The 25,523-nt window shown below is 36.5% G+C and overlaps 1 protein-coding gene across 10 annotated transcripts in view; it reads right to left on the bottom strand.

The window, feature by feature from the left end:
• Positions 1-25,523, bottom strand: part of MRTFB (myocardin related transcription factor B) — an 89,282-nt gene that overhangs the window by 13,296 nt on the left and 50,463 nt on the right. For 7 of the 10 annotated variants that reach the window (XM_075105247.1, XM_075105237.1, XM_075105238.1 and 4 more), the window contains 9 exons: positions 19,712-19,777; positions 17,340-17,395; positions 16,692-16,767; positions 15,444-15,605; positions 14,684-14,868; positions 7,171-7,311; positions 5,419-5,666; positions 3,671-3,824; positions 401-1,426 (listed from right to left, as the gene is read on the bottom strand). In XM_075105247.1, the coding sequence (XP_074961348.1) occupies positions 401-1,426; positions 3,671-3,824; positions 5,419-5,666; positions 7,171-7,311; positions 14,684-14,868; positions 15,444-15,605; positions 16,692-16,767; positions 17,340-17,395; positions 19,712-19,777 (2,114 nt within the window). The remainder of the gene's footprint in view (positions 1-400; positions 1,427-3,670; positions 3,825-5,418; positions 5,667-7,170; positions 7,312-14,683; positions 14,869-15,443; positions 15,606-16,691; positions 16,768-17,339; positions 17,396-19,711; positions 19,778-25,523) is intronic. The other 3 variants (XM_075105248.1, XM_075105243.1, XM_075105245.1) reach the window with 1 other exon arrangement.

Raw genomic sequence — 25,523 nt, 5'->3', positions numbered from 1 at the left:
ACTGATGATGCAAGAAAAAGGTTGTTTCTAAGATCATAGCAGTTTTCAATGGCCACCAAAAGGCAAGAAGCGTGTCTAACCTCAGAAAGAACAATTTTAGTTGGTAGTTAGGAAAACTCTGCAATATCAGTGAAGTGAAATACCAGAACAAGCTGCTTAGAGTTCTTACAGAATTCTGGCAGGATTTTAGAAAAATTTACAAAGATCAGGACATGGGTTTTACAATGCACTTTTGTGAACTGAAATATAAACTTGGAAGGCTGAGATATTTTGTAACAGTTACATAACATACTGTAAAAATTACCCTCTTCATCTTACAACCACCACATTTACCTATTTATACTGAATTATGCAGATAGGGCCATGCAGTATACATGATGAAAAATAAAATCACCCTTACCTGCAACTTTATATTTCCAACTGGTAGCTGCACTGCAGTGGTAGAATTCGGTCCCTGGATAGAGAGTGGAAGGAGCAGCTGCGCAGTTCCTTGGGTAGTTAATAAAGCTTGAGGTTGGGCAACAACGGCAGTTTGCGGCTGCCTCTGTGGATGAACATAAAATTGAGAAATGGCGTTCTGAGGTTCAGCTTTGGCCACAGGTATCTCCTGCTTGATAACAACTGCCTTTTTGGCAAGTGGATTCTGGCCACTAGTGTATACCGATTGTCCTAAAGAATGACTAGCTACGGGTACAGATTGACTTGTACTAGAACAGGCAGTAAGAGCATTTTCATCTTTGACAGCAGCACTGAATTGTTTCTGTTCCAAAGCAGCTGAGTTACCAGAAGCTTGAGACTGTTGCTGTTGTCCCCGTTTTTCAACCTCAAGTTGCATTTTCAGTACTTCCACAAGTTTTTGCTCTTGTTCCAGTTTCCTTTTGAGCTCTTCAATCTGCTTTTCTTTTTCTTGAAGCTTGCGGTCCTTCTCTGCGACATCAAACTCCATGGTTGAGATGCTTCCACTACTGCGATTCTGACTATCTTCACTCATATTTGCTCTTAGTGGTGAAGTACTTAAGAACTGGGATGGTGACACCATGGTCATCATTTCTGTGAAAGTATCTGCCATACTAGTATCATCTGTGCTTAGACTAGATTGTTCTGAAGGGGAAGGAGATATAGGCAAAGGAGAGCTAATGTTTTCAGTATTTACTACTTTGCAGCCAGGTCCAGTAGATGTTTTTTCTGGAGGAAAGCTGGATATTGTATTAGCCACTGGTTTATTTAGTGTTGCAACAGGAAATGCCACAGTCACCTCCCCAGTGTTACCTGTGGCCCCAGTAGAAGTGGTTACTGTAACAGAGCTACTAGTAGCAACCCCATTGTTATTAAGATCTTGATAGGGTTTCAGACGCTCAATAAGATCTGTTTTTGTTCCAGACACCGGTAATCCTCTCAATTTCAACTCCATTTTAAGCTCTGCTACCTGAAATGAAACAGAGCACAATAGTAAAAAAAAAAAAGAAGAAAAAAAATTTAAAACTTACGTATATATACATTCTACTTTGTTACATCTTATTAAGAAAAATTATTTTTCAGCATATTTGCTAGTTATTACACCTCTGGGTTCTGACAGCATGCGTGATCCATGAGCACATTTCCATGACCTGCTACTTACTTTCATTGTTTAAGTGGCCAAAACCTTAGCAGTGTTCTGTTGTTGTACAATGAATAGTAGTGAAGTTACGCTGATTTTTCATAAATATTCAAAATAGGAAAACAAACATACAGCTCTAACTTTCTGGGCTAAAAACTTCTGAAGCAAACCCATACACTATGACAGCATTGCAGATAAAAGCACTGAACAGTAGCACGCTGAACTCCTTTGTTACGCTGTCAAGACAAATAGATCTGTTTCTGAGAAGCTTTATCAGGTCTGTTGGATGATTCAGTAGACCCATCAAACACAGAAGACCTCCCTCTCTCTCTAATTAGCAACTGAATAGTTACAGCTATGGGCTATCTGGGTTTCTTTTACAAACATAAAAAGTACAAGCAGTCAAAATTAATCTAATTTCTGATAGAAAAATGTTCTCAATTTTCCAGTAAGAGTACAGACAAAGTAAAGTGCAAATGCGCTGAGTGTAAATTAATTCTGTACTTCAAAATATCGATTAAAAAAGAACAGTCACCATGAATGGCTTCTGTTTATGATATACATACTCTAACTGTAGAGTGTTTGGGCTGTATGTGTGTTAGAACAATGTCTAAAAGAATAAAAGGTAGTGACCTCAGTAATATTTCAGTACTTTGCCAGTCTAGAATTTTAAATTATAGGTCTTCATGATTTGGAAAGGATTAAAAGTCACAGCAATCCATTTGCATCTCTAAGAACCCACAGCAGTTTTATGCTGAGTAACTGTCTACCTAACAATGATTATCAGTGTTTTCCCCCAGTCTGGTATCCTCTACACTTGCTTGAGAGTGCATTCCAATTTTTGTTTTTCAGCAATGAATTTCTGAATCCTTAATCAGAACTGATTTAGATGATTCAGTGTTGAAACCACCACCAGCAGGTCTGTAAGTATGGCTTATGTTACTGTTACCACATCAGCAGCTATACCAGTAAATTATGCAGAAATGGTAAGCGAACAGCTTTAATCACTGCAAAGCACAAATTCAGATATTAACGTACATACCTTTAAAAGTTAATAGTTAATAACTTAAAGTTTAAAAAGCTTATTTCAAACACTGGTGTTTGAATTGCATTTTATAGACTTGTTTCATATTAAAGGATTAGCTTTAACTGACAACCATACATTACTGTTTCGAGAATCTGGTCTTCCAAAATGTTTTCTAGCCCCTCAAGTCTAGAAAAACCCCACTCACTCCCATCCCTCAGAAACTCAATCCCTTGGTAAAGGGAGGGAGAAATGAATACACTGCCCACTAGATGTCCCTACTCCTCCACTCAGGTTTGGCACATTCGTGTAGCTGCTACCGAAAGGAATCTTGTGGGGGTTTACAGTCAGATCTTCAGATTCATTTTCATTATGTCCCTCACAGTATTAATTCCTGTCAGTGTATTTCTTGAAGGAAGAAAATCCTATGCAATGCCTTCATATTGCAGTTTAAACAGAGTTCACACAGTTAGTTATAACTTCAAGAAGCTTTTATGAAATTTAGTGTTCATTTTCAGATGATGTGTTCAACTCCAGTAAGATGATCTCTTATTTTCTGTTCTCTTTTACTGGTGTTATTTCTGTGTTGGCTTTATAGCAGTAATCTCTCTGAATATGTTATTATTAGAGCATCTTTTAATTTATACAGCTTAACTAAACCTCTTCACTGACAGACTAAAATTGTCATGATGAAATTACCATTCTAGTGTTTAAATCTGCCTGGGCTAAAACTTCACATGAAGCGCACCTCTGATACCTAGTTTACCCAAAGTATCAAATCATGTACATATACAATCTGTAAATTTTCTAATTCTTTGGGGATGAAATGCTATTTCTAGAAGATATGCATGTGCAGAGGCTAAATTGAACAAATATTTAAGTCCAGAAGAGTTGTGTACAACAACTTTGACAAACTTATTCTAAACAGTTAAGAGAAAAGTACAGTTTTCATTGGTAAATAACATCCAGGCTTATTCTTGACAGTAACAGTTTGCAAGTTATGACCTACAGTGACACACAAGAATGGTCAAATCCCTCTTATTTTTTACCTTCAAGTCATCCAAGCTTGAAGGCAGAGGTCCTGGTTTCCGGCTAGGAACACTACTGTTCTGTCTTGGTGAGCTGGCAGCTGATGTCGGTGTACTGTTGTTCAAAGTATTCAGTGGCGTATTCCCATTGCTACTCTGTTTGTCATTCAGTGGCCTTCAAGTGGTAAGAAAAAGGGGGACAATAATGTCAGTGCTAAATATATTTATGTTCTCAGTCAAGCGGTTGTGATTCTGAATCTAGTATCTATCAAGTTAATGAACAAATTAATTTTTTTTAACAAATACATATTTAACATAAAACAACCATTATTTTTAGTAAAAGAGCACAAAATAGAAAACAACTGTGAGTAGTATGCTGATATTTTATTTTCTCTTCAGTTAAGTGTACTAATTTATGCTTCACAATTTTTATTATTGTCATGGAATTCCTGAAGTACACTATGGACCACAGAATCAGTTTATACAAATTAATCGTCAGCTAGGGGAACTAGTTACTTTTTTGTCTGACACCAATAAAAAGCCCCCACAATATTAAACTCTATGTATCAACCCTACATACATGTCCAGTATTCATATACAGTAAGGACTGATGTGAAGGCAGTTTACTCTGGAGATGATGCATTTTTGTCAGCTGTACTTATAAGAATAATCTCATACAAGGATCTCAAAATAACTGTAAAAAATCTTAAAATGCCATCATTTACAGTAGGTACCATAAGTCAGCTCTTCTATTTTTTTCAATTGATTTATGAAGAAATGTTTCTGAAATGTCAGTAAATGGGACATAAGAAGCGTGGGTAAGCAGGCAGAAATATCTCTGGTCCAAACGTTAGGATACATGGTAATTATAAATATAACCACAGATGGTATCTTTAACTTTTCTAGCCTCACTTGCTGAGGGAAAAAAACTCATTAAAAAACCAAAACCACCCAACAACAAAACAAACAAACAAGCGAAACAGGTGAAAGTAATTTGAATTAGGGTTATGTGACTGTGGCATGTTCTACTGTAAGCACTTCTAGGAAAGGATTGGTCTTAGATGGTGAGAAGGAAACTCTGCAGATAGCTTCTCATTCTGCTGTAGGGTGCTGGCAACTCTGAAGATTTATTTTTCTGACTGCATCTACCTATAAATCACAAAGTATACTTCTCACTGTTAAAAGTGCTAAAGATCAACACTGATGAGGAACTCAGATAAGCATCAGAGATGAGGCTATAAACAATGTACAAATTTTACCTAATTTAAAATGACTGTTTCTTCTTATTTGTAAACTACAAAAATGCGGTCTGTGAAACTGAAAAGACAATAAAACCACAACAATAGTATGTGTCTTTGTAAAAGCCACTGTCTGTAAGCTTCTCTTCTGCTCTGCCTACCTACGTGACATCTGAGTGAAAATGGTGTCAAAAAGTTTCTTGCTTTCACATGACTGCTCTTGATTTTCAAATATGCCTCTGGTCAGAAAAAATGCGTCTGACAGGTAGGAGGTTCTGTTTCCATGTCACACAAAAATAACTAGGACCAGTTGAAGGCTTATCTGACTTCAGGAGTATTTTAACAAGAGAACCACCTCATCGTGTTTTTTCAATGAGGTATTAAACACCCACAGTGATGCATACTGCCACTTAAGTTTCCTTGGGTTCCAACCATCTCAACATTTGCAAAACACATTTACTTCTAAAGCACGAAGTCTATAATTGATGTATGTATCTTTTCTTTAAAGGACACAAACAATGCCTCACATACTTCAGCGGTGCAGGTAGAATTGTCTGGTAGTTGTAGTGTTGTTGCTGTTGGCTCAGGATCTGCAGCTGCAAAAACAGTTGCTGCTGTTGTAGCAGACGAGCATAGTTGGAGTCCATCTGTGGCTCATTTTTCTCACCTTTCTGATCAGGTGGAATATATTGATGATACTTCAGTTTTTTCACCCTTGGCTTCGGTTCTTTACATTTCTTGCTCCGATGCTTATCGTTTGGGTTCTTTGGGTGGCTTTGCTGTTTATGTACGGACAAGATTGCAACAACTATAACAGACATGTCATTTACAAGCAGCTATGCAAGTTACAAAGACAAAGCATACAGGAACGCATTTACTGCGGAGTTGCTGAATACAATTAGCCCTGCAAACCTGCCCAAAAGGATCGCTTGCCATCCATGGCAAGGTAACATTCTCCAGCTGGCTTATACTGTGCACAAGAAGGGATCATCAGATCACAGTTTTTGAAGTTCTTTTTAATAGATGGCACAAATGAAGCTAAGGGATTCTGCTAGTCATGACCTGTCATTGCAAAAAGGCATTCTTCTTAAACCGGTAAGTTCAAAGCCACTTAGCACTTCGTACAAGTAAAAGCTAGTATCTTAGAGTCTGCCTGTAAACACTTGCAGGTCAGAAGTACTTGCAGGTCTAGATTAAAAAGCATGAACAGAAAGTCCTATAAATTACAGGATTACTCTTACAAAACTTTCAGCAGTATCCGTATTAGAAGTACCTGCATGCGTGGTAAAAACCTCTTCCTTTTAAGACCTTTGAAATTATTTTGAATGAAAAGTTGAAGGCAGTTACCTAGTCATACAGAAGGTATCAAAGCAAAAATCCTGTGTTGATCCATGCTCATTTATTACACAAATAGCCTGTTTTGCAGGATATCTGAATATGTCATTAAGGTTCTGCACTAAGTAAGCTGGTACAAATCCAGTGATTTTCACTGGATATAGCCAAATTTATAAGAGAAATTGACTATTAGAGATCAGCCTTGTAAATTTACCTGAGAATTAATTAAAGATAGCTAGGTAGAAGTCTACAGGCATATAATAATTATACAGCTGAGTATCTTCAGAAAAGTTGCTGAAATGAAGTACTAAAGACATCATCTAACACAACCCCCTCTCTAATCGTATTTGAACACATTTTCCATGCTGCTGGCTAGGTCAGTGCAGGAAAGAGACTTAAGTATATTCTTCTGATACTCAAATACAAGGATACAGTGACTTCTCTCACACAGTGCATTCTGCTTATACAACAAATTAATTAAGAAAATAGTTGTGGGAAAGGAACAATGCTGTGTGGTTATAGGTAGATTAGGAATGTGGTCACCTCTGTTCCTATCACATTATTCTCCATAAAAAACTAGATTAGGAAAGATTAATTTCACCAATAGACAGTAGAAACTCAATACTGCAAAAATCTATTGTCCCTATTTCCTAATACTTCCATAGGAATGTAACGCATAATTCTGCTTGAAAGCTTTTGTCAACCGTACTCTAAGGACCTCTTGAAATAATGAGCCAGTCCCTGCAAGTGTTAATGGTTGATCTTAGCATACTAAAGCTTTCAGTCAACAATCCAGTATGTTCTCCTGAACGCTAATAAAAGTTGTTGTTATAGGCACTATATTAATTTATACTAGAAATGTGTACTTTTTTTTTCATTAAATATAGCATTGGGAAAGGACTCAGATTAAGAATATAGTCCTCAGATGTCATTATTACAGACACCTACCTTTACTAACGTTGGCCCAGGCTTTGCTGCAGATACAGTATTTGTCGCCAGCGTGGTTGTAGCAGTAGAACGTGTGACCTGCTGTTCGATTGTAGAGGGAGTTTTGAGAAAGTCAGGAACTGGAGAGGTTAAAGGTGGATACTAGTATTAAAATATAAGGAAAAAGAGAAACATTAAAAACATCCACCATCTGAATAACTGAAAAAATCCTGAAAGGTTAAGGCAATTTACTATCTGTCAGATTCACAAAATATTTTTAGGAGGAATGGTGAAAACAAGACTCTCTCGTTACATTTTGGCACACTTAAATACAGCAAATAAGATAAACTGGTTTCTTTCCTTGACTTCTTGGTTTGCATTTTAAATGCCTGCACGTAAACATATCCAAAATCTGTTTTACTAATACAGGATTTACTTCTAGTTTCACCAAAGCAAAACAGTAATTGATTTTAATATCGATTTTTGTAGTAGATCGTAATAAATATTTTTCCAACATTAATTATTGTTGGTTTTTCTGCAGGTAAAAAGAATGATAACAAAAAAGGAGTTATAACAACATAAAACAAAGCCTTCCGGAAGGGCTTTGTTTTCGTAACCTTTACGCTGTTCTTTTCATTTGCAGAAATCTTTTTTCCTTTTTACATACATGAAAACAAATGAAGAAACATCATGAAAGCATTTTCTTTCTTACAAAATCATGAAAAAAAGAGCTGGAAGGACCGTCAAAAGTAACCTCACCCATTCAAGTCAGGAACATTTTACTGCTTATAACATGTATTTGTCTCTGATTGGTAGCCCAGAATCTGATTAACTAATTGATGCCAGTTCTTAACTTTATAATTGCAAAATTCTTCTAGAGCTGACAGTTGTCATTAAAGTACTTTTGCTCCTGGCATAAGGATAAAAAAACCAAACCCCTTCTTCAAGGTAGTCAGTCAGAATTACAGGGAAAGGTTATGTCAATTTTCTTTTCTTGTTAGCACTACTAAGTTTCATATATGAAGGCTTCTGGTACCAAAAAATTAGATTTTAAGGATACAACTAACTTCTATACTTTCATACGAAACTACATATGGAAAAATAGTTCAAACAAAATTTTATTAATTATAAATAAAATGAGATATAAGGGTTAAAATTATTTAAAGGAGGAATGGACTGCATTGTTAGCAATTGTTAGCAGAGATAGCACAATTTGTTATTACTCTGCTTGGAGCAACACTAAAATCTGACCCTAGACACCTACATGCATACTGAAGCAGCCCACCAAAGTTACAGAAAACACTGCTTTATTAGTACAAAAGTGAGGCCTTTGCTATTTTCTGCTTGTGAAGTCAGACTCTTGCCACTCAAACTAGTACTGTCAGAAAAACCTCTCTTTCAAGAAGGTCAAACGTCAACATACGAAAAAAACCTTTGTGTTGCAGAACAATCACACAGCAGCAGAGCAGATGCATCTTGAAGAGACCGCTTCCTATTGTATTTTCATGGCAATCACACCTCTGACCGTGCCAGGACATGCATTTCTTCTGTATTTGACAGCCAGCACCATTATATTGCTGTGTAGGCACAATCCAGTAGCCTGAACTTCACTGAGCTTGTTCCCATGCTGTTACAAACATCACATGGGAGATTTCTTCTATAAACGTATGAAATGCCATATAGGCTTAGGACTTGTTTAGTTTTCTTCTTTTCCTGGCACCACTACGCCTACCAGAAAATTGCCAAAAGTTTTCCTCTACAATAACCAAGCTTCATTGAGCTTAACTTTGTCATATCAATTTTTTTCTGTGCTGAAATTTTCTGATTTAAAACGTATTTCCTTCTGTAGTGAATATCCTTCTGATGGGATTTAGACTCTGTACATACACAGATCTCAGCCCTTGTTTTTCTAGCTACACAAATTTTTATTATTTTCTCATAAAAGATTTTTCTTTCTCTGATCATCTTTTCCTATTTGTGTTACAGTTTTCATTAGTCTTTCTTGGATGTAAATAACTGGAAATGTATAGGATATTGCATATGGGGTCTCACTGGATCCTTGGAGTGGCATTAACACTCCTACTGGAATTACCTTGTCTGACATACTTGCAGTTTTACAGAGGGAGTACACAGTAGCTCAGTCACTTCACTGGTGACCACTGCACCCCATCTGCCTTCCTCCTCAGTTCTCTCTTGAGTCAGAGTCCCCAGGTTTCTGCATTTCTTTCAATGGGAATGGGAGGTGGTGTGTATTTTTCTTTTTAAGAACTATTCCATTCTACTGGAATTCCATTTCTCTGCTAAAAGCCAAATCAACCGGTTCTTTCTGCTTTATAACAATCAAACTCTGTGCTGGCTATGTCTTCCAACTTCTGTTACGTGACCCATTCTTCTGTCAAGTTTGTTAATGGTAACACGAAACCAGAATGTCCCCAAATCAACTCCTGCAGAGCACTATTACCAACTTCCTTTCAACACAATACTTCCCTCTTTCTGTCTTATCTCTGCTAATCTCCATCTTCTCCAGCTTTGCTAGTGTTTAATACCGTACAGTATTAAATCCAGACAGATGAGATCGGTATTTCCATTGTTTAAGAAAGCAATTAGATCACCTAGTACAATATTCCTTTTATAAAAGCTCATCCATTTCCCTTATATTCCTGCCAGTAAATATCCTTTTTCTTCAGAATACATTTTTAAAACCTTGCATTCTAAGTCAGACAGGTACTTCTCCCCAGTTCATTTCTTCCTGTGCTCTACTATTCTTCCATGAGATTGTACCACTGAGGACTTAAATAAGTTTGCTAAAAACACTTGGTACACGTTTTGCAACTTTATGTCCTAGGTCCTTTTTATTTCTGGGACAGCAGTTATCAAGCTGCAAGTCTGCATGCACTAAGGTCTCTGACTTTTGCTTACAATTAAATTATAATAATTTTCCCTTCTATCTCTGCATTTCTTTTATACATTTTGCTATGTCTCCAACCATCTGCTGCGAACAGGGAGCTATAGCTAGCTTGCTGTAACCTATCTAAACTGTATAGTGGGTTTGATCCTTCTGTAGTGCAGCCATCCAGAGGAAAAGCTCCTGATACTGCTTTACTAAACTGCGAGATTTAGTATGCCGTGCCTAGTCACTGAAACATTGCACGCATGCCTGTCCTGGAGTTGTGTCAGTTTATGGTGGCAGGCTAAAGATATAAATGCCTCTATTTTTATATCCAACTTTCAAAGCGTTTGCTCTGGAAAGCATCCGGTATCTACACGGTATCTACACAGTATCTGTTATTTGCCGGATTTGCATAAGAATTAACAGGTGACTTTAGAGGGATTTAGCCTTTAAAAAAGGGTGCTGGATGCCGTATTCCAACATACTGCACTCCTGTTGCTATCAGGTTTAAAAGGCTTATTCTAGCTATAGCAGTGACATGTAAAAAAGCACTTAGTTTGTCTTTGAATGAAAGTCTCATGTACAGTATTACCATAAAGCACAGGATAATTCTACTGATGATTTTCACTGGTTCTTAAATTTTCTCATCCTGTTGTCCCACCTAAAAAGCATCTTAAATGTTTGACGCTTCAGCATATCATTACATAACCTTTTACCATTCATCATCCTGATCCTTCCTGAACTCAAATAACTTGACTTCAAACATCCTCTTCGGCAACCCTTTGCAGGCTATGAAAACCCCTCCATAACGACAGCAGAACAAAACTCTTTAAAATGGAAAAGCTAGTAACTTTAAAAAACAACTAACCAAACAACCCTTGCCCCCTACCCCTTTAATTTATACTGCTTGAAACTTAGGTGTTAAACATTCTCCTCTTGCCATAGAGTAAATGAGTTCTTCCTTACATTAGTTGTTATCCTCAACTATGAAGGATTAATGGCTACACGAAATAAAACTTTTTACAGACTTCCTAATTTTACCTGCAAGTGTTAGATGAGGCAATGAGCCATGCAGATAATTTACTTGATAAATTTTTAAGAATTTTTCTTAATTAATAAATTAATTACTCAATTAAAGAATCCTAAATTAACAGATTTCAACTTCTTGTTTACTTCATAAAGTAATGTAAAGATTATTTCCTTTGAACAGATCATCTATTTGCAGTTACAGATAATATTTCTGGACCTTTTCCTCTAACTGCAAACAAGCATCTATCAGGTCACCAAGCTACAGTGAATATATTAAGGAAACAGTCATATTCTGTCTCATGAAGCAAAATACTTCAGCTGTTTTGAAGATAACTGTTTAATGTCTTCAAAATTGTGAACGCTGCAATTTGATCTGTTCAGAGTGGTGTGGTTAAAATGCCTAATCCTTACCAGATGCAAACACATCAGGTTAAAGCAAGTTTTAGCTCATCAGTCAATGGGAGCTGAAGGTTCTCAGTTACATTACATCCTCTGAGGCCTGGAAACGTGTGGAGGAAGAAGCCTTGAAAAGAACTCTGGCTGCACTCCACTGTTTTCAAAACATTCTTTGTATTTTATGTTGTAATAAAATGTAAAATGTGTCAAAGGAAATGAAAAGAACGAAGGAGCAATTTCCCAGACATCTCCTGTAGAAACATGCTGTGCTGTTACTCTCTATTTCAAAAGGAACAAGGTAAGCATCAGTTTTATTCTGCAGAAGAGCAGCTTCGCATTTTAGATCTCTGCACAGAAGCGGCTGTAGTATGAGATCCACAAGCAAAGGACTGAAGTTCTATCTGAAGTGCTTTTTCAACCAAGTTCAAGTGCTGTTATTTTGTTGCTGCAATCACATATCTAGCTTACACTTCCTACTTGAAAAGCTTTTGGTATGTATTGCTTTGAGTACTTTTATTTAACTCTCCATTAGGAACCTAACTCTTTACTTAGGAATCTAATTTAATGTGGTTTGTTTTCAATTTATTCAACACAAATTACATTCTCTTGACATGAAACCCAATTCACATCTCAATCCGTATGCTGGGCAACAATGAAATAAAATGGATGTGCTGTATTTTGTGCCCAGCATTGTTTTTGAATATGAGCTTTCCAATAGTTTTTCTATCTAATATAGTAATAAGAAAACCAAGGAGAGTAATCCCAGATCCTGAACTACTCAGCTGTCAAGCATCCATGGTCATTAGGACAGTAACATCTTTGAAGCACAAATAATACTTATAGTTAACTGTTTAATTTTACATTACTTTATACAGTAAGAACTCAATATTCAGTTCTGTCTTGCCTTCTGTTTGTGTCTTAATTTATAAACTGCAGCACAGTTCCCTATGTGCCTTGGCTTTGCTATGAATCCTCTGAGAGTTTAAATATATAAATGTGTTTTCCAAAAGACTGCTCAATAAAAAGAGAAGCATGAAAATAATTTGAACTGCAAAGTTATGCATCTTTTTCTCCTTTGTGTAGTGGAGAAAGTGATGAAGGAGCACTCTTAGGAAGTCCTCCTGAAAAAAATCCAGTACGGGTTACAGTTGATCAACATTAACCTGAAGAATATTACACTCTTATAGGAGTACTGTTCACATATTGGTAAAATTCTGATACACTCTTACATTCTTTCAAAATAAACTATATTAATGTTTGTGTTATACAAGCTAAAACAAATTGTTGTTACCAGGATCAGACTTGCACAAAATGAAGCAACTTAGAGTCCTAAAGCTTTTGAAGTTCATCAAATTCACACTTTCTGCTTAAGCAATACTGCTCAAATTAATCCAAACATTTCAGCTAATTAAAGAAAAATGACAATATTACTGAAACTTCTGTTTGCTGACACATGCGTAGTATATTGACACCAAGTACACAAAGCTGAGTGCAATATTATTAAACTGATGTAATTTGTAAATCACTTCCTATATAAAATATTGTGATGAAACCCCAAGTCTTTCCACTAAATTTATTCAAGTGTAAACATGGATAGTATGGTAAAATGCATCAAATTATTTTTTCTGTGATAATATAGCTGCTTGCATGTATGTACAACAGGAAAATGGGCCCACTGGGAGAAACAGTAGTTCAGGATCAAGGACTTCTTTCTAGCATACATGGCTTCTCAGCAGACATGTGCAAATTTATTTCAACAACTCATTCAGCATTGATACAAGGCAAAGTTTTTGTCACTCTTCATTTCAACACACAAACACAAACTAGTGGTTCCTCTAGGCAACTACAACTCAGCATATAAACACGAATTGCCATTTACTTAGCTCAGTCCCAAATGAACCAGCTGTTAATGAGTGGAGATGAGTATCCTTAAATCTGGCTAGTCTGGAGTTTGCTGACTGTTCAAGCTAGCTGCCATCAGACAGTGTGTGGTGACTTTGCTTGCCTTTTCCTCCACTGGAGCCTTAATCTGGGTCTCTTTCTCTATCCAGAGAAAAAGTTACATGGAAGTTGCAGAAATCTAGTTAAAAGCAAAGCCTTATTCCTCTTAATTGGGCTTAAGTTAGTTAAAAATTACTGGCTGAGGTATGACAGAAAACTTCATAAACAATCTATTTAAGCTCAACATAGTAGCCTTTAAATAAATACATGTGCCTCATCAATGAATAAACTTCCTGATTAACTCAAAGGGGAAGATAAAGAGCTGTGAAGCAAGTGCTGTACAAAATATTCTAGAAAGCATCCAGACAACTGTATGATTATGCATATAACCCTGTGTTTTCAGTAGCTAATAGGAAATAAGAGAAATTCACTTGTAGGACATGATGTTTCTTTCACTACTGTTTTGGCAAATTGTATCACATCAGCACTTTGTAATGTGTTTAAAGATAGGGTAGGTGATGTCACTGTCCATTTCAAATCGCAAAATTAAATTGTTTTAAGAAGAGTTCTCTTTCAAAACTCAGTTTTGCAACTCTTGTGAAAACAGTCTTGTTTTCATTCAAATCCGCTGTTCTTTATAGTAGAGAATTTAAATGTGTGAAGATTTAAAGACAACATTTTACCTGCCATGGCAAACTTAGTTACTTCCCTTTCTTTATAAGTAACTCAAGAAAATACTAAAAACCTCATAGAAAAATCAACATAAAGGTGATTTTCATTTCTTAAATAGTAAATTCCTTAGGCACCATTTTAAAACTATAGGAGAGAACATTTGCAGTTATGTGGGAAACCTTATTTTTTATGGACTTTTCTGGAGATAATGGAACTGACGTCAACTGTTGTTGTTTCAGCTAAGTTTAATTCTAAATGAGTTCAAGACCTTGCCCAGAATGAAGACAGACATTAGGTAATCAATAGCAGCTGGAGTAAGCCATGGATATGACCTTTTAAGCAACTTCTGGGAAAGCTGTAGATTTTCTATGGGCCATAAAGAATTTCAGTGAATTTATGGCTTTACGACAGTCTATGGGAATTTCATCACTGCCAACTGCTAAGCAAGGGTTCTACGCTGCACACTCCCCAATGGAAAATGGAGTCCCAGACACTCCCTTGCAACATCAAATGTATTCACTTCCACATGAAACTATACCGCATTTCTATAGTGCCAGACCAAAACACATACTGTGAAGATTTTGTTTCAATGTTTAAAAACTGTACCTGTGCTGACGTAGTAGCATTTGGTGTTATTGGTGATGATGAGTCACTTGCTTTTGGCTCACCAGGGGAAGCTGCTGAACCCTGGGATTCTTGGCTGGCCGGCTGATCTGGTGATAAAGCATCACTGCTGTCTTCATCAAATGAATAATCATCCAAAGCTTGAGGATAATTCTCTTGTCCAACTGCTAGAATATTGACAAAGAAACAATCAAACCAATTTTTTTTTTAGTTACACAAATCAGATTTAGACATTGGTGGCAGAATTAGCTAATTGCTAGAAAATGATCAGTTTTCAGCACACTCTAAACATGTGGTACATAAGTATTTATTGTGTTTTTAAGATAATGACAGCCATATTAAATCGTATTCAAGGAACTGATGAAATGAAGTGCATAGCAGAAGTTGTTTTAGTAAGAGATTAAAAGGTCTGTTCAACATATGTAGAATGCACACAGACACCTATGACAGACTGAGTAATGGCCACATATGTTTGATCATTTTGTATTAATTTTTTTAAGAAACAGGTCTTTTCAAAGACAGTATTATACTCCAACTATATAATTCTAACTTATTTTCAGATAAAACCACGATAACTTTAATTAAATTATGACAGAGTTTAGGACTCAGACTTGAAAGAGTAAGTAGTGATAAACTTTGAGCATGTTCTCTTCTAGTGAACTTTACCCTCAAGAGTTAAATTATTATAATGTTCCACAATGCCATACAGATAACAGACAGAAGCTGTGGGACCGCTACTTGCCTATAATCGCTTCTTTAACGCTGGAGTCTACAGGAAGAATATTTTTTTCTACCAATTCCATAGGGCCAGGCCTCTGAGCAATCTTCTCATTCAGATCATCTGCCAACCGAGCTCTCTTCAGTTTCATCTGAGTGGCTTGTAGCGAAGGCTCTGCAAAGGTCTCTGAAAAGATACATTGATTTAAATATTCTGTTCCATCTTTTCCCCACTTTCATGATGAACAACAGTGTCTTGTCTTTGCAATAACCGTTCCACTTTTATCAAAAGCAGGCAAATATTAATCTGAAAATCCTCAAATTAATAACCAAAATAAGGTTATATGAGTAGATGTTGTTCATAGTCATGCTCATATTTTTTCTATAAATAACCTTTTTTAACAGCAGTAATACTTTTGGTGGACGTTTGTATAACGTCCAACAAGAAAGCAAGAAATATAAAATAACAAATGCTAATTATAACCTGAAGACAGCATTTGCTGTTCTAATGGTTTACCAGTGTGAGCTATGGTAAAGGTTTAATTAATCATTTCATTTTTGGATTCTCTCTTGACAAACATCGTAAAAAGTTTACCTTTAAAAACAGCTTCTAGCACAAATTTGAGTTTTCAAAATTGTATTTCAATGAAAAAATTGAGATAGTCTGTCAATACAGATGTGATCTATCAGTATGGAGACTCCCATCTGGGTTTAGTATCCAAATGCATGTTTTGAAAACTAATGGCTATTAAACTGGCCTGGATTATGGTTATTTGGTAATTTCTGTATTTGGTAAGATTATGGTGAAACACAGTAATATAGCCCCATTCATAAAAAGACTAATGTTTCAAATGACCTAAGCAACAAGGAAGATAACACGGCAGGGTACAAGTCCAGTTTATTAAAGATTGTTTGGGGGGAGGGTTGGGGAGGGTGGTAAGTGCGAAGCTGTCAGGTTATTTTAGGCTATGCAAAAAACTGAAGCAACAGGTACACTACATGTACATACACCGTGGTACAATTACAGTTATAGAATAAAAGCAATACACAAGTGCAAGAAAACAGTTGAGAATACTTTCACTGCCATAGATGCAACCTATTATTGTAGACATGTAGAATACAGATTACACCAGACACCATAGAAGTAGCAAAGTAGAGCATATAAACCTTTAGAAATAATTCCTATCAAAGCCTAATTCATTTAGAAAAGAGAGTGCATAATAGAAGTTCATTCTAAGAGCAGCTCCAAAGGCACACACAGCTGAGTACATACCTTCCAGGATGTGCATTCTGACCAGCTCAGACCGGTCTGGCCTGCTGCGAATCTTGTGCTTCAAAAAATTTTCAGTCTTTAAAGAAATGAGAAAATAGCATTAACTACTGTTTACTAGAAAAATCAAAGTAGTTTGATAAATCACTCGTGTCCAATCAATGAATATTTGCAGTTGTATTCAGATAGGTGGACATCGCTGTCAGAACACGGGCAGTAGAATGGTTTGTTTTGATTCGTTCTGTTTTTCTATCAGTTAAGCACTGCTAACGAATTGCTATCTTCCCCAAACAAGTTGGGAATGTTTCTGGATTTGATCCCGTACCACCACACAAAATCACAGTAGTATAGATTTGCTACAGAAATACTGCACAAGCATCATTTACCCAGGGATCCTATCCTTAACTGGAGGTCGCTATGTATTACCTTGTGACCGTAAGTTTATCCCTCTACCCCTTGATCTGTGAAGGACTAAGAAAGTTCCTCTCAGATCTGACACCAATATTTCATTTTAATGGATTCTTCCAAGATAAAAGCACATGTGATTACTGTAATGATAATCATTTTTCATGTACTCAGAGAGTTTAGTAACACATACAACTGATAATCCATTTTCAGATATTAATAACAAGTTTACGCAAAGTGGTTTACCCTGGCTCGCTCCAGGCTCTTTATCTGCTCATGGAATGCAGCTGGACTTTTCAAAGCTGTGAAGGAAGAGTAAGAATTAAATTGACAGGAAGTGATTTCCAGAAGAAATATCCTGATTAGTATGTGTGTATGGGTGCTTAATACCATCTCAGAGTTGTGTTTGCACCAAAGCAGGCTTACATTTGACTCGCACTAGTTATATTTGCTTATATTTAACAGAGATGAGCAACACACCTATACAGAATACTTGGAATATTTGATTTTAATAGCTATTACCATGTAACAGTTAACTTTTTCACTCTGTACACTGGGGTCTATTTAGCAAAACTATTCCACAGTAGAAATTTTATGAGGTAAGGTTCAGAATGCTGAAATACTGTTTCATTTATTCCACTGTATTTACTGTCTGTCCGTACCTCATACTTACTGTTACTAGAGAAGTGGACCTTCCCTTAAGAACAATTTGTACTGATTTAAAAAAAAAATTGTAGAAGCCTCAAATGTTCAGGATTAGAAAACAGAATGATGGTTAGCTGCTAAATAGCCAAGAAGAGTAAAAAAAACTGTTCAGCTAGAAATAATATAAACTGTGGAGCACTTCATCTCAATTGGTGAACGGAAGTGAAATGGCAGCAGGCATGAGCCATCTTATTTGCCATGCTTTTGGCAGAGATGAGATACTGCAGAACAAAATCTTTAACACTTTTGACAGTTTAGAAGTTTTTTCCCAGGTTTTACTCAAAAAGAAATAGATCATTCAGTTTCTGAAGATAATCCAACACTACGGACCTGGGAAGGTGAAGATGCTTTAGCAAAACAATCTGAAGTCTGCTGCATACTCAGAAGCCTTCCAGAAGAAACTAGCTTTAAGATACTGTGCTTTCAAGCTAGAGTTCACCATGCATACTGGGCTATTCACAATACCTTGACATAATTTTGATATGTTTTCAATGTCCAGAGTTTGTTTATTTTAAGAAAAATCACTTTTCACAGTTGAATCTTTGATAACTTGGGACCTATTATCTTGAGCCCAGTCTCATCCCATGCTGTCTACTTGGGGATTCTCAATGTTTTCTGTGCACCCCTCATTCTGAGGCCGGGCTGATCTCCAAAACAAGTCAGAAGACATTATGCTAAACCATAGCACAGTCATTGGGAGCCCAAGTGGAGGAACACCAAAACATCTCTAAGAAAGACTTAACTGCAGTTGAATTCTAGGCCACTAAATATCTGTATTCAGGAGGACCCTCTTGTGACTCCTAAATGGATTTTAGGTATCATAAGTGCTGCTGCTGAAACAACCATTGTCTCTAACAGACAGAAATCAATAAATGTAACAAACATGCAAATTTACAAACATTATTTGCTTGTCAAAGCACTATGATCTGCAATTAAATGCCAGTGGTAGAAAAGAGTTAAAGATAAAAATGGTTTACTGAAGAACTGATAAATTCTTGCATAGCTGTCAAGGATGGCAGGTAGCCAGGCCAGGAGTCAGAAGCTCAACATTACAGAATCCTGAAATCATAAGTACATCTCCAACTGTATTTATGAACTTGGTGATGTTGCTGCCTTAGTGAGACACCTCACACAAAGGCGATCAGCAGCATCTTAACTCTTTCAAAGGTTGCGTCTTGGAAATGAGGCATGCATTGAATTTTTACCACTGTATCATATTTGTTTTGGAAGAGAATGCAAGCACACCAATTTGGACAGTTTGCCAGATGTGGCAAGTTGATCAGGAACTTCTGGCAACTGGAAAAAAATGTTCTAAAACCAAAACAGTTTTCTGAAAAAAACAGAGCCACTTCCCATATTCTTGGAAACGTATTCATAGTCAGAATGGCCTAGGCACAGAAGCTTCCGCATTAGGTCAGATGATTCAGTGTACGACACCCAGCCTAACCCACTGCCGCATGCCCTGTAACATCATAGCTACCATCATGCAAGATTTGGCCCAGAAGACACCTCTGCTGGTGCATAACCCACAACTTCTATGTGTCCTTTGTTTTTGTTTGGCAACCCTTGCCAAGACTGCTGGCTTTGTTATTGATGTCCACTCATTTATATAATCCAATTTATTTCAGTAAGATTAGCCATAATTTAAAGATAGAAAATAAGAGAGAATCAGACTATGTCTGCAAAGCCTTGCGTTTTCATCACAATGGCTATTTTAAGTGAAACACTGGGTAAGCATGATGAATTTACTTCATGCTCACTTAGATTAGCAAAAGGATCCCACAAGTCTTTTCAAACTATAGAGTTATTTTTAATGATTCTCACAAAAATGCTTATCTTCGTTATTTTATATATTCAGTTCATAATTAATACAGTATAGTAATACAAATTACTAGAAAGAGCATAAGTCTTACGTGGCATGATGCCCTGGTCCACCAGCTGTTCTCGTGTCCGTCTTTGTTGTAGCCTCAGCTGAAGTACTAACAAAAGAAAACAATCATTTGTTCATATGTAAGCATACCGTCCCTCTGAAAGTACGAAACAAAACACATTCAAAAGATAACAATATTTTTTCTATATGTATTCAGACCTGACAGTAACCTCTGAGATACCTATCATTGAGGATCAACTGCTATGAACACAGTTCGGAGCGACTGCTTCCAATCCCTTTTCATACTGGAGTTTGCTGCTTTTGGTCACACCTGATAAAGGGACTGTATTTCATACATACATCCACTCTTCCTATCAGTGAGGCCTCATAAGAGGTATTAAGTATACATCTCAACCTAGGATTCCGCCCCCACCCCCCTTTTAACACTGCTCTTAGATAACAGATTTAGAAAAACACAGTGAGGTATAAAGAGTTTATACCATAAACTGCAACACGTAATGATTATATAAGCCTTCTTACATGTCTCAAACCAATCTTACATGATGGCACTATGCTGAAACAGAAGTTGTGTTTGCAGAACATTTTAAAAGAAAAGCTGTATGTGTTTGGTTGATTGTTTTTCTGTAAGGATTTTTTTTAAATATGAAGGCTTATTATACATTTAAATAAGTCTTGCTGAAACACAAGAAACTGAAGTCAGATTTTACGTAGCTTATATAAAACAACAAAAAAGTGATACAGTCAGGAACAGACCTTATCCTCTCTCTGAACATCAGAAAATGCTGCTTTCCTGATTAATTGTAGTATGTGGTGTTATAATTATTTCAAGGACTGTCAAATACTGTCAAATTTGGAAAAATTGTTTACAGTTTCAGAGGTAACTTCTTGTGTTCCATTACATTTAATAAAATGTACAAAGGCTCTCATCTTATTGTTACCATAAGACTAACCGATATTAACCAATAACCAAATAACCAAATATTTAATAACATTAAATACTACACCAGGAACTCCACATAATGGCATCATACTTTCAGAGATTAGGGCTTTTTTTTTTTAAGTGTTCCCAGGAAAAAGACGACAAAAAAAATAGTAGTTTGTTTCTTCTATTGTTCCCTTTGTTTCTGTATCAATTTATCACAGTACTTCATTATTTCTTAGACACATATAGCCGTTACCCCAATGTGAAACTTCATCTTTTGAACAAGAGATGGCCAAGATGCTTGGTCAAGGAAAAAATATATTAAAGGTGTAATATTTACATTCTTAAATTCTGCCTTGATAGCTTATTACGGATGTATGATTATGAAATGCTATTCTCATTGTATTTCACAAGGAAACAAAACTAACACATTGTCCAAAACATCAAAATTTCTAAAAAATTAGGCTAAGGACAAAGTTCATTGTTTTCAGAACTTAAAAGGAACCAGCTTATTTCCTGTTCTACAGTACAGGAAGGATACTCCTCTGGCTAAAGCATTAAGACCAGGAATAGCAAGTCCTGAAAACAAGGACATTATTTTCTTGTGTCACACAAACACTGAGAATTTAAATTCAAACATTTCAGGGCTGTGGCATGGCAGTTCTGTTCAGAGTTTACAATATTGTTTCACAAGAATTAGAAAGGACAGAGATGGGAGAATGCAAAAGTAACAACAGTAAAATGTAAACTGATGGAAAGTCATTCAAAATGTATTGAGTTCCTCTGGAAACTTGAAAATAACCTGCTTTAAGTATTAAATTCTATTTTCCAAGTAATATTAAATGACTGTAAGAAGTTAACCGAAGAATCTTGAATGATTTATTTTTGGTCTTCCTTAATTTCATGTGGGTCCAGGCAAGCTGTGACCTCTTCTTACGATATCTCTTACAAGTGGATGCAAACTTGTGCTGCCTAAAGTCTTGAACCAATGCAAATGGTGCTGTTAAACACTCATTCCAGCAGTGCTTCCTAGGATGGGTTTGGCAGCCTAGTATAGAGGGCTATATACTCCCAGTAAGTTCAGAGCACGGGTGAAGAAGGTTCAAATCTTTCTGCAGCAAACCATGTGGGTTTCTAACTCCATTGGTCTAATCTGCCCCCAAAAAATGCAAATAAGTGTGTGCAAACACACATTTATGCAAGTGTACACCCAACTTTGAAAAATCTACAAGCTTTTTTCAAGTAAGTGTGAATTAAGAAAAATAATGTATTGGATCAGGACTTAGCCCATTCCTACAGAAAACTTCAAGAAACGCACATTTCAATGGAAATGCATTTTATGCATACGATATAATATTATGATGTTAAGCTTCTGGGGCTACTTCTAAGAATTTCTTACTGCACTAGCACAAAGCACTGAGAAATTCACTAACCAGTGTGGTGTTCACACAAAAGCAAAAACTCTATGTTCTTGCTTACAACTGTAAAAATCAAGAAAGCTCAGAGCTCCTCTTAAAACTAAACAGGCAATTCCTTTAAAAAAAAAAAAATTAAGTTTTACCCATCCAAATGATGAGAGGCAATTTATAAACAGCACGGCAAGACTCCCGTATTTCAGACCCAACAATTTTGGTCTTGAGGAGATTAAAACTTGACTTTCTTCTGTTCTTCGCTCACACTATGCTTCCTTCTACACGAATAGGAAGGCATGGAAAGGGTTGAAAAGCATGTCCTGCTCTGGGCAGGAATCTCATCCATGCTGTATTTGGTCCAAATTTACACCATACTTAAATTCAGCTTTCTTGGAACACTAAACACACTACAAATATGTCTACCAAATCTTTTAGCTAGTTACAAGTCAGTTTGAAACATACGCCTCTCTGTTTCAGGCTCAAGGTCTTCAAGAAAAATGGCCTGCTCCAACATCAGTTATGCCCAGGGTAGAGCTGATATACATTGTCAGACATAGTAAGTAAATCAGAATCAGGATTTTTTTCAATTCCATCACCTGGAACACAGTGGATCAACAAGCAAATGCTGGTAATTTACAACAGGTGAAGGAATGTTATCACTGATGGGAGTCATCTACCAACATACGATAGGCAAGTGATCTATTAAGAAAAAAAATGCAGTTGTGGTACGTTGTATTTCCAATTTCTAATAGGCTTTTTATTCAGACTTTTTTTTTTTTATCCTAAGCTTTATCATAAAATCTGTTTTGTAGGTGTAGCTGGTTCAGCTGTGGCTAGCTAAGCATTGTTGGTGTGGTGCTTTCAGATATTAGTGAACAGAAGTGGGAAAGTTAAACGACTTTCAAATTGACCTTCACACTACAGAATGACCACACCGTTTTGCAGGGTTGGTATCAACAATTTGGAAGCCCTCACTAATTCAACAATTTGGACAGCTGGCTAAATTGGAGAATTATTTTGTAAGACGTGCATACACCATCTACTTTACGAAACCTACTACAGACAACAGGTACTTGTTCTTCATCGTACCAGACTTATTTAAAACTCTAAAGTAGTATCACTGCAAGTGTGATGTGCAAAGCCTTTGTGCAGGAAAAAATAGCTTGAGTGTGCTTTTTTAAGAAATTAGTTTAACTGTTAAAATTACATATAAAGGAGCAGAGTTTTATCAGAAATGTACTATTTATTAATTAGAGATTGATCTGGCTTTCCCAGATCCAGATACTGACATCACTCTCACACCACGACTTTTTCATCTTTCATATGAAAGGATCAGACTTCTATTTGGCATTCCGCTACACCAAGACAAACAATGCTCACTGTTAGGTCATACAGTTGGATTGACCAGTCTAAACACATCCCACCAGTTCAGCATTTAGCAATTCTTGCATTTTAATTTTTCATTTGTGGGAAGAAAAATCAGAAAGGCCTCACACTGCACTTTGCCAATACAAGTAAGCTTAATAACTACTCCAACACTTCTAACACGTATTTCCCTGTATTCCCCTAAAGTATACTTTATACTTCAAAATTAGAGTCTGCCTGAGGCACATTCAGCTGCTGAAATTGCTCTCGGAAACAAACAAAACATCCGAAAACCCCCCAAAAATAATGTACCAAAGTTTCTGTGTCGAGGTCCCATTCTGAACCCTCTCTCAACAGCACTAGTAACATGGAGGTGTCAGGAACATAAACCATGTGTGTGTCCAAAGGGGAAGAACTTTGAACACTGTGAGCGCACTGGTACGGACTCAAGTGTGACGCATTTCCTGCAGCTCCCTGTTTGTGCTATCCAGTGTGATGTGCATCAGGAAGGGGGTAAGACTCTGCCTCCCTCTGACACCACAATCACACACAGCCCTGCACCATGGAAGCATTAACGCTGTAAAAGAACACCCTAGTAGATATGTTTACTTATTTTTGTGGCTGCTGCGATTTCTGTCAGTTCCTGAAAATTAATGCTGCTTGGCCATGGCCATGATAGGTAGTATTCGCCCAGGAGATGAGGGAGGGAGACTAAAATAAATTAGTCAGCAAAAATAGTGGTAAGAATATAAGTAGCTTGTCTCTTATTTTCCAACTGGTTTCAACTAATTCTTAATGAACATTAATTCCAAATGTAGATGAGGGGAAGCCCTGTTACATAACTTACAAATGTATTACACCTTCAGCTTTGCAGTAAGAGTAAGAAGTGACCCGTATCCTAAACAATGTATAGTCTTACAAGAGAATACACAGCGGACTATAAAAAACAGGAGGATGAGAAGACCAGTAAGAACGTACACGCACATAAACCATATGCATTCAGGTGTGAGGCTTTAGTGTTTTTTAGCGCGTATATATATATATATATATATATATATGTAAAAAACAAATAGTTATTGGCTCTCATAACACTAAGTTGCCTACCCATCATCTGTTAACCTACATTGAGCATCACAAAGCAAATAAGGGAGGATTTTGAAGTTGTCCCACGTGTTATCTGGACAAGTCATAAAAACCGTGGGAAGACTGAAAAAACAAGAGCTATAGAAGAGAGAACTTATTAAACAAATATCAGGAACTTTATATATATATATTACACAGTAAAGAACACAGGCTGTAGCATGACTAACAGAGAAGCACTACAGAGGGAATAGTAAAGAAGAGATGACTCATAGTTAGAAAGATGGTATATGATGATAATCATTGAAGATTTTGACTTGACCAGAGCAAGGAGGTTAAGCTGAAACAAAGTTGGATGAAAACCAGATGTTTGCATTTGCAAACAACTCCAAAATTAAGAAGGTTAGAAAAAGTTTGGTCTCTGATTTTTTTGTTTGTTTGTTTAAATAAATATTGAGCAGTTGAACCTGTTATTAAAGAAAGTCTCTAAATAGAAAGTAATTGTGAATAAAAACCCTAAGTGTTTTTCTTTAAAAAGCTGAAAAAAACCTTTTGCTTTTCCAAAGCATACAGATCAGGGAAAAAGCTAATATTTATATCTCAATAAAAGATGTAAGGACCTAAAATACTTTTAGCCCCCACAGCGACAAAAAGTAAAAGGCAGAGATGTTTGTAAGAAAGAAATGGTAACACCTGTATAAGTTGCATAGCTACATCTAGTCAAAGAGGATATTTGGCTTCCAGCTCTGTGTGTCAGAGCAGGTGGTCACACTACAGGCAGTAAAAGCCTTTATATTGTTACTTAAGTTAGACGGACTGAGCCCTACAACTGAGCGTACAAGTTACAGACTTGTAACCTTAACTGGGTATAAAGGAAGGGAATAGGAATAAGATTTGTGAAGAGCTCAAAAGGAAACGGGACCCACAAAAAGCAGCTCAAAGAACAGCCAGAAAGATAGGGAAAGTGGGAGTCGTGGAAACTAAATCACAAGTTTTCAATACGGGAAATGTGATGAAGTTATCTTCAAAGACAAGAATGGCCTATGTGAGAATGG

This window comes from Phalacrocorax aristotelis, chromosome 10 (genome assembly GCF_949628215.1).
Source record: "Phalacrocorax aristotelis chromosome 10, bGulAri2.1, whole genome shotgun sequence".
NCBI classification, from domain to species: Eukaryota; Metazoa; Chordata; class Aves; order Suliformes; family Phalacrocoracidae; genus Phalacrocorax; species Phalacrocorax aristotelis.
Note: the sequence above shows the minus strand (reverse complement) of the source record. Positions and strands in the feature narration are given on the sequence as shown.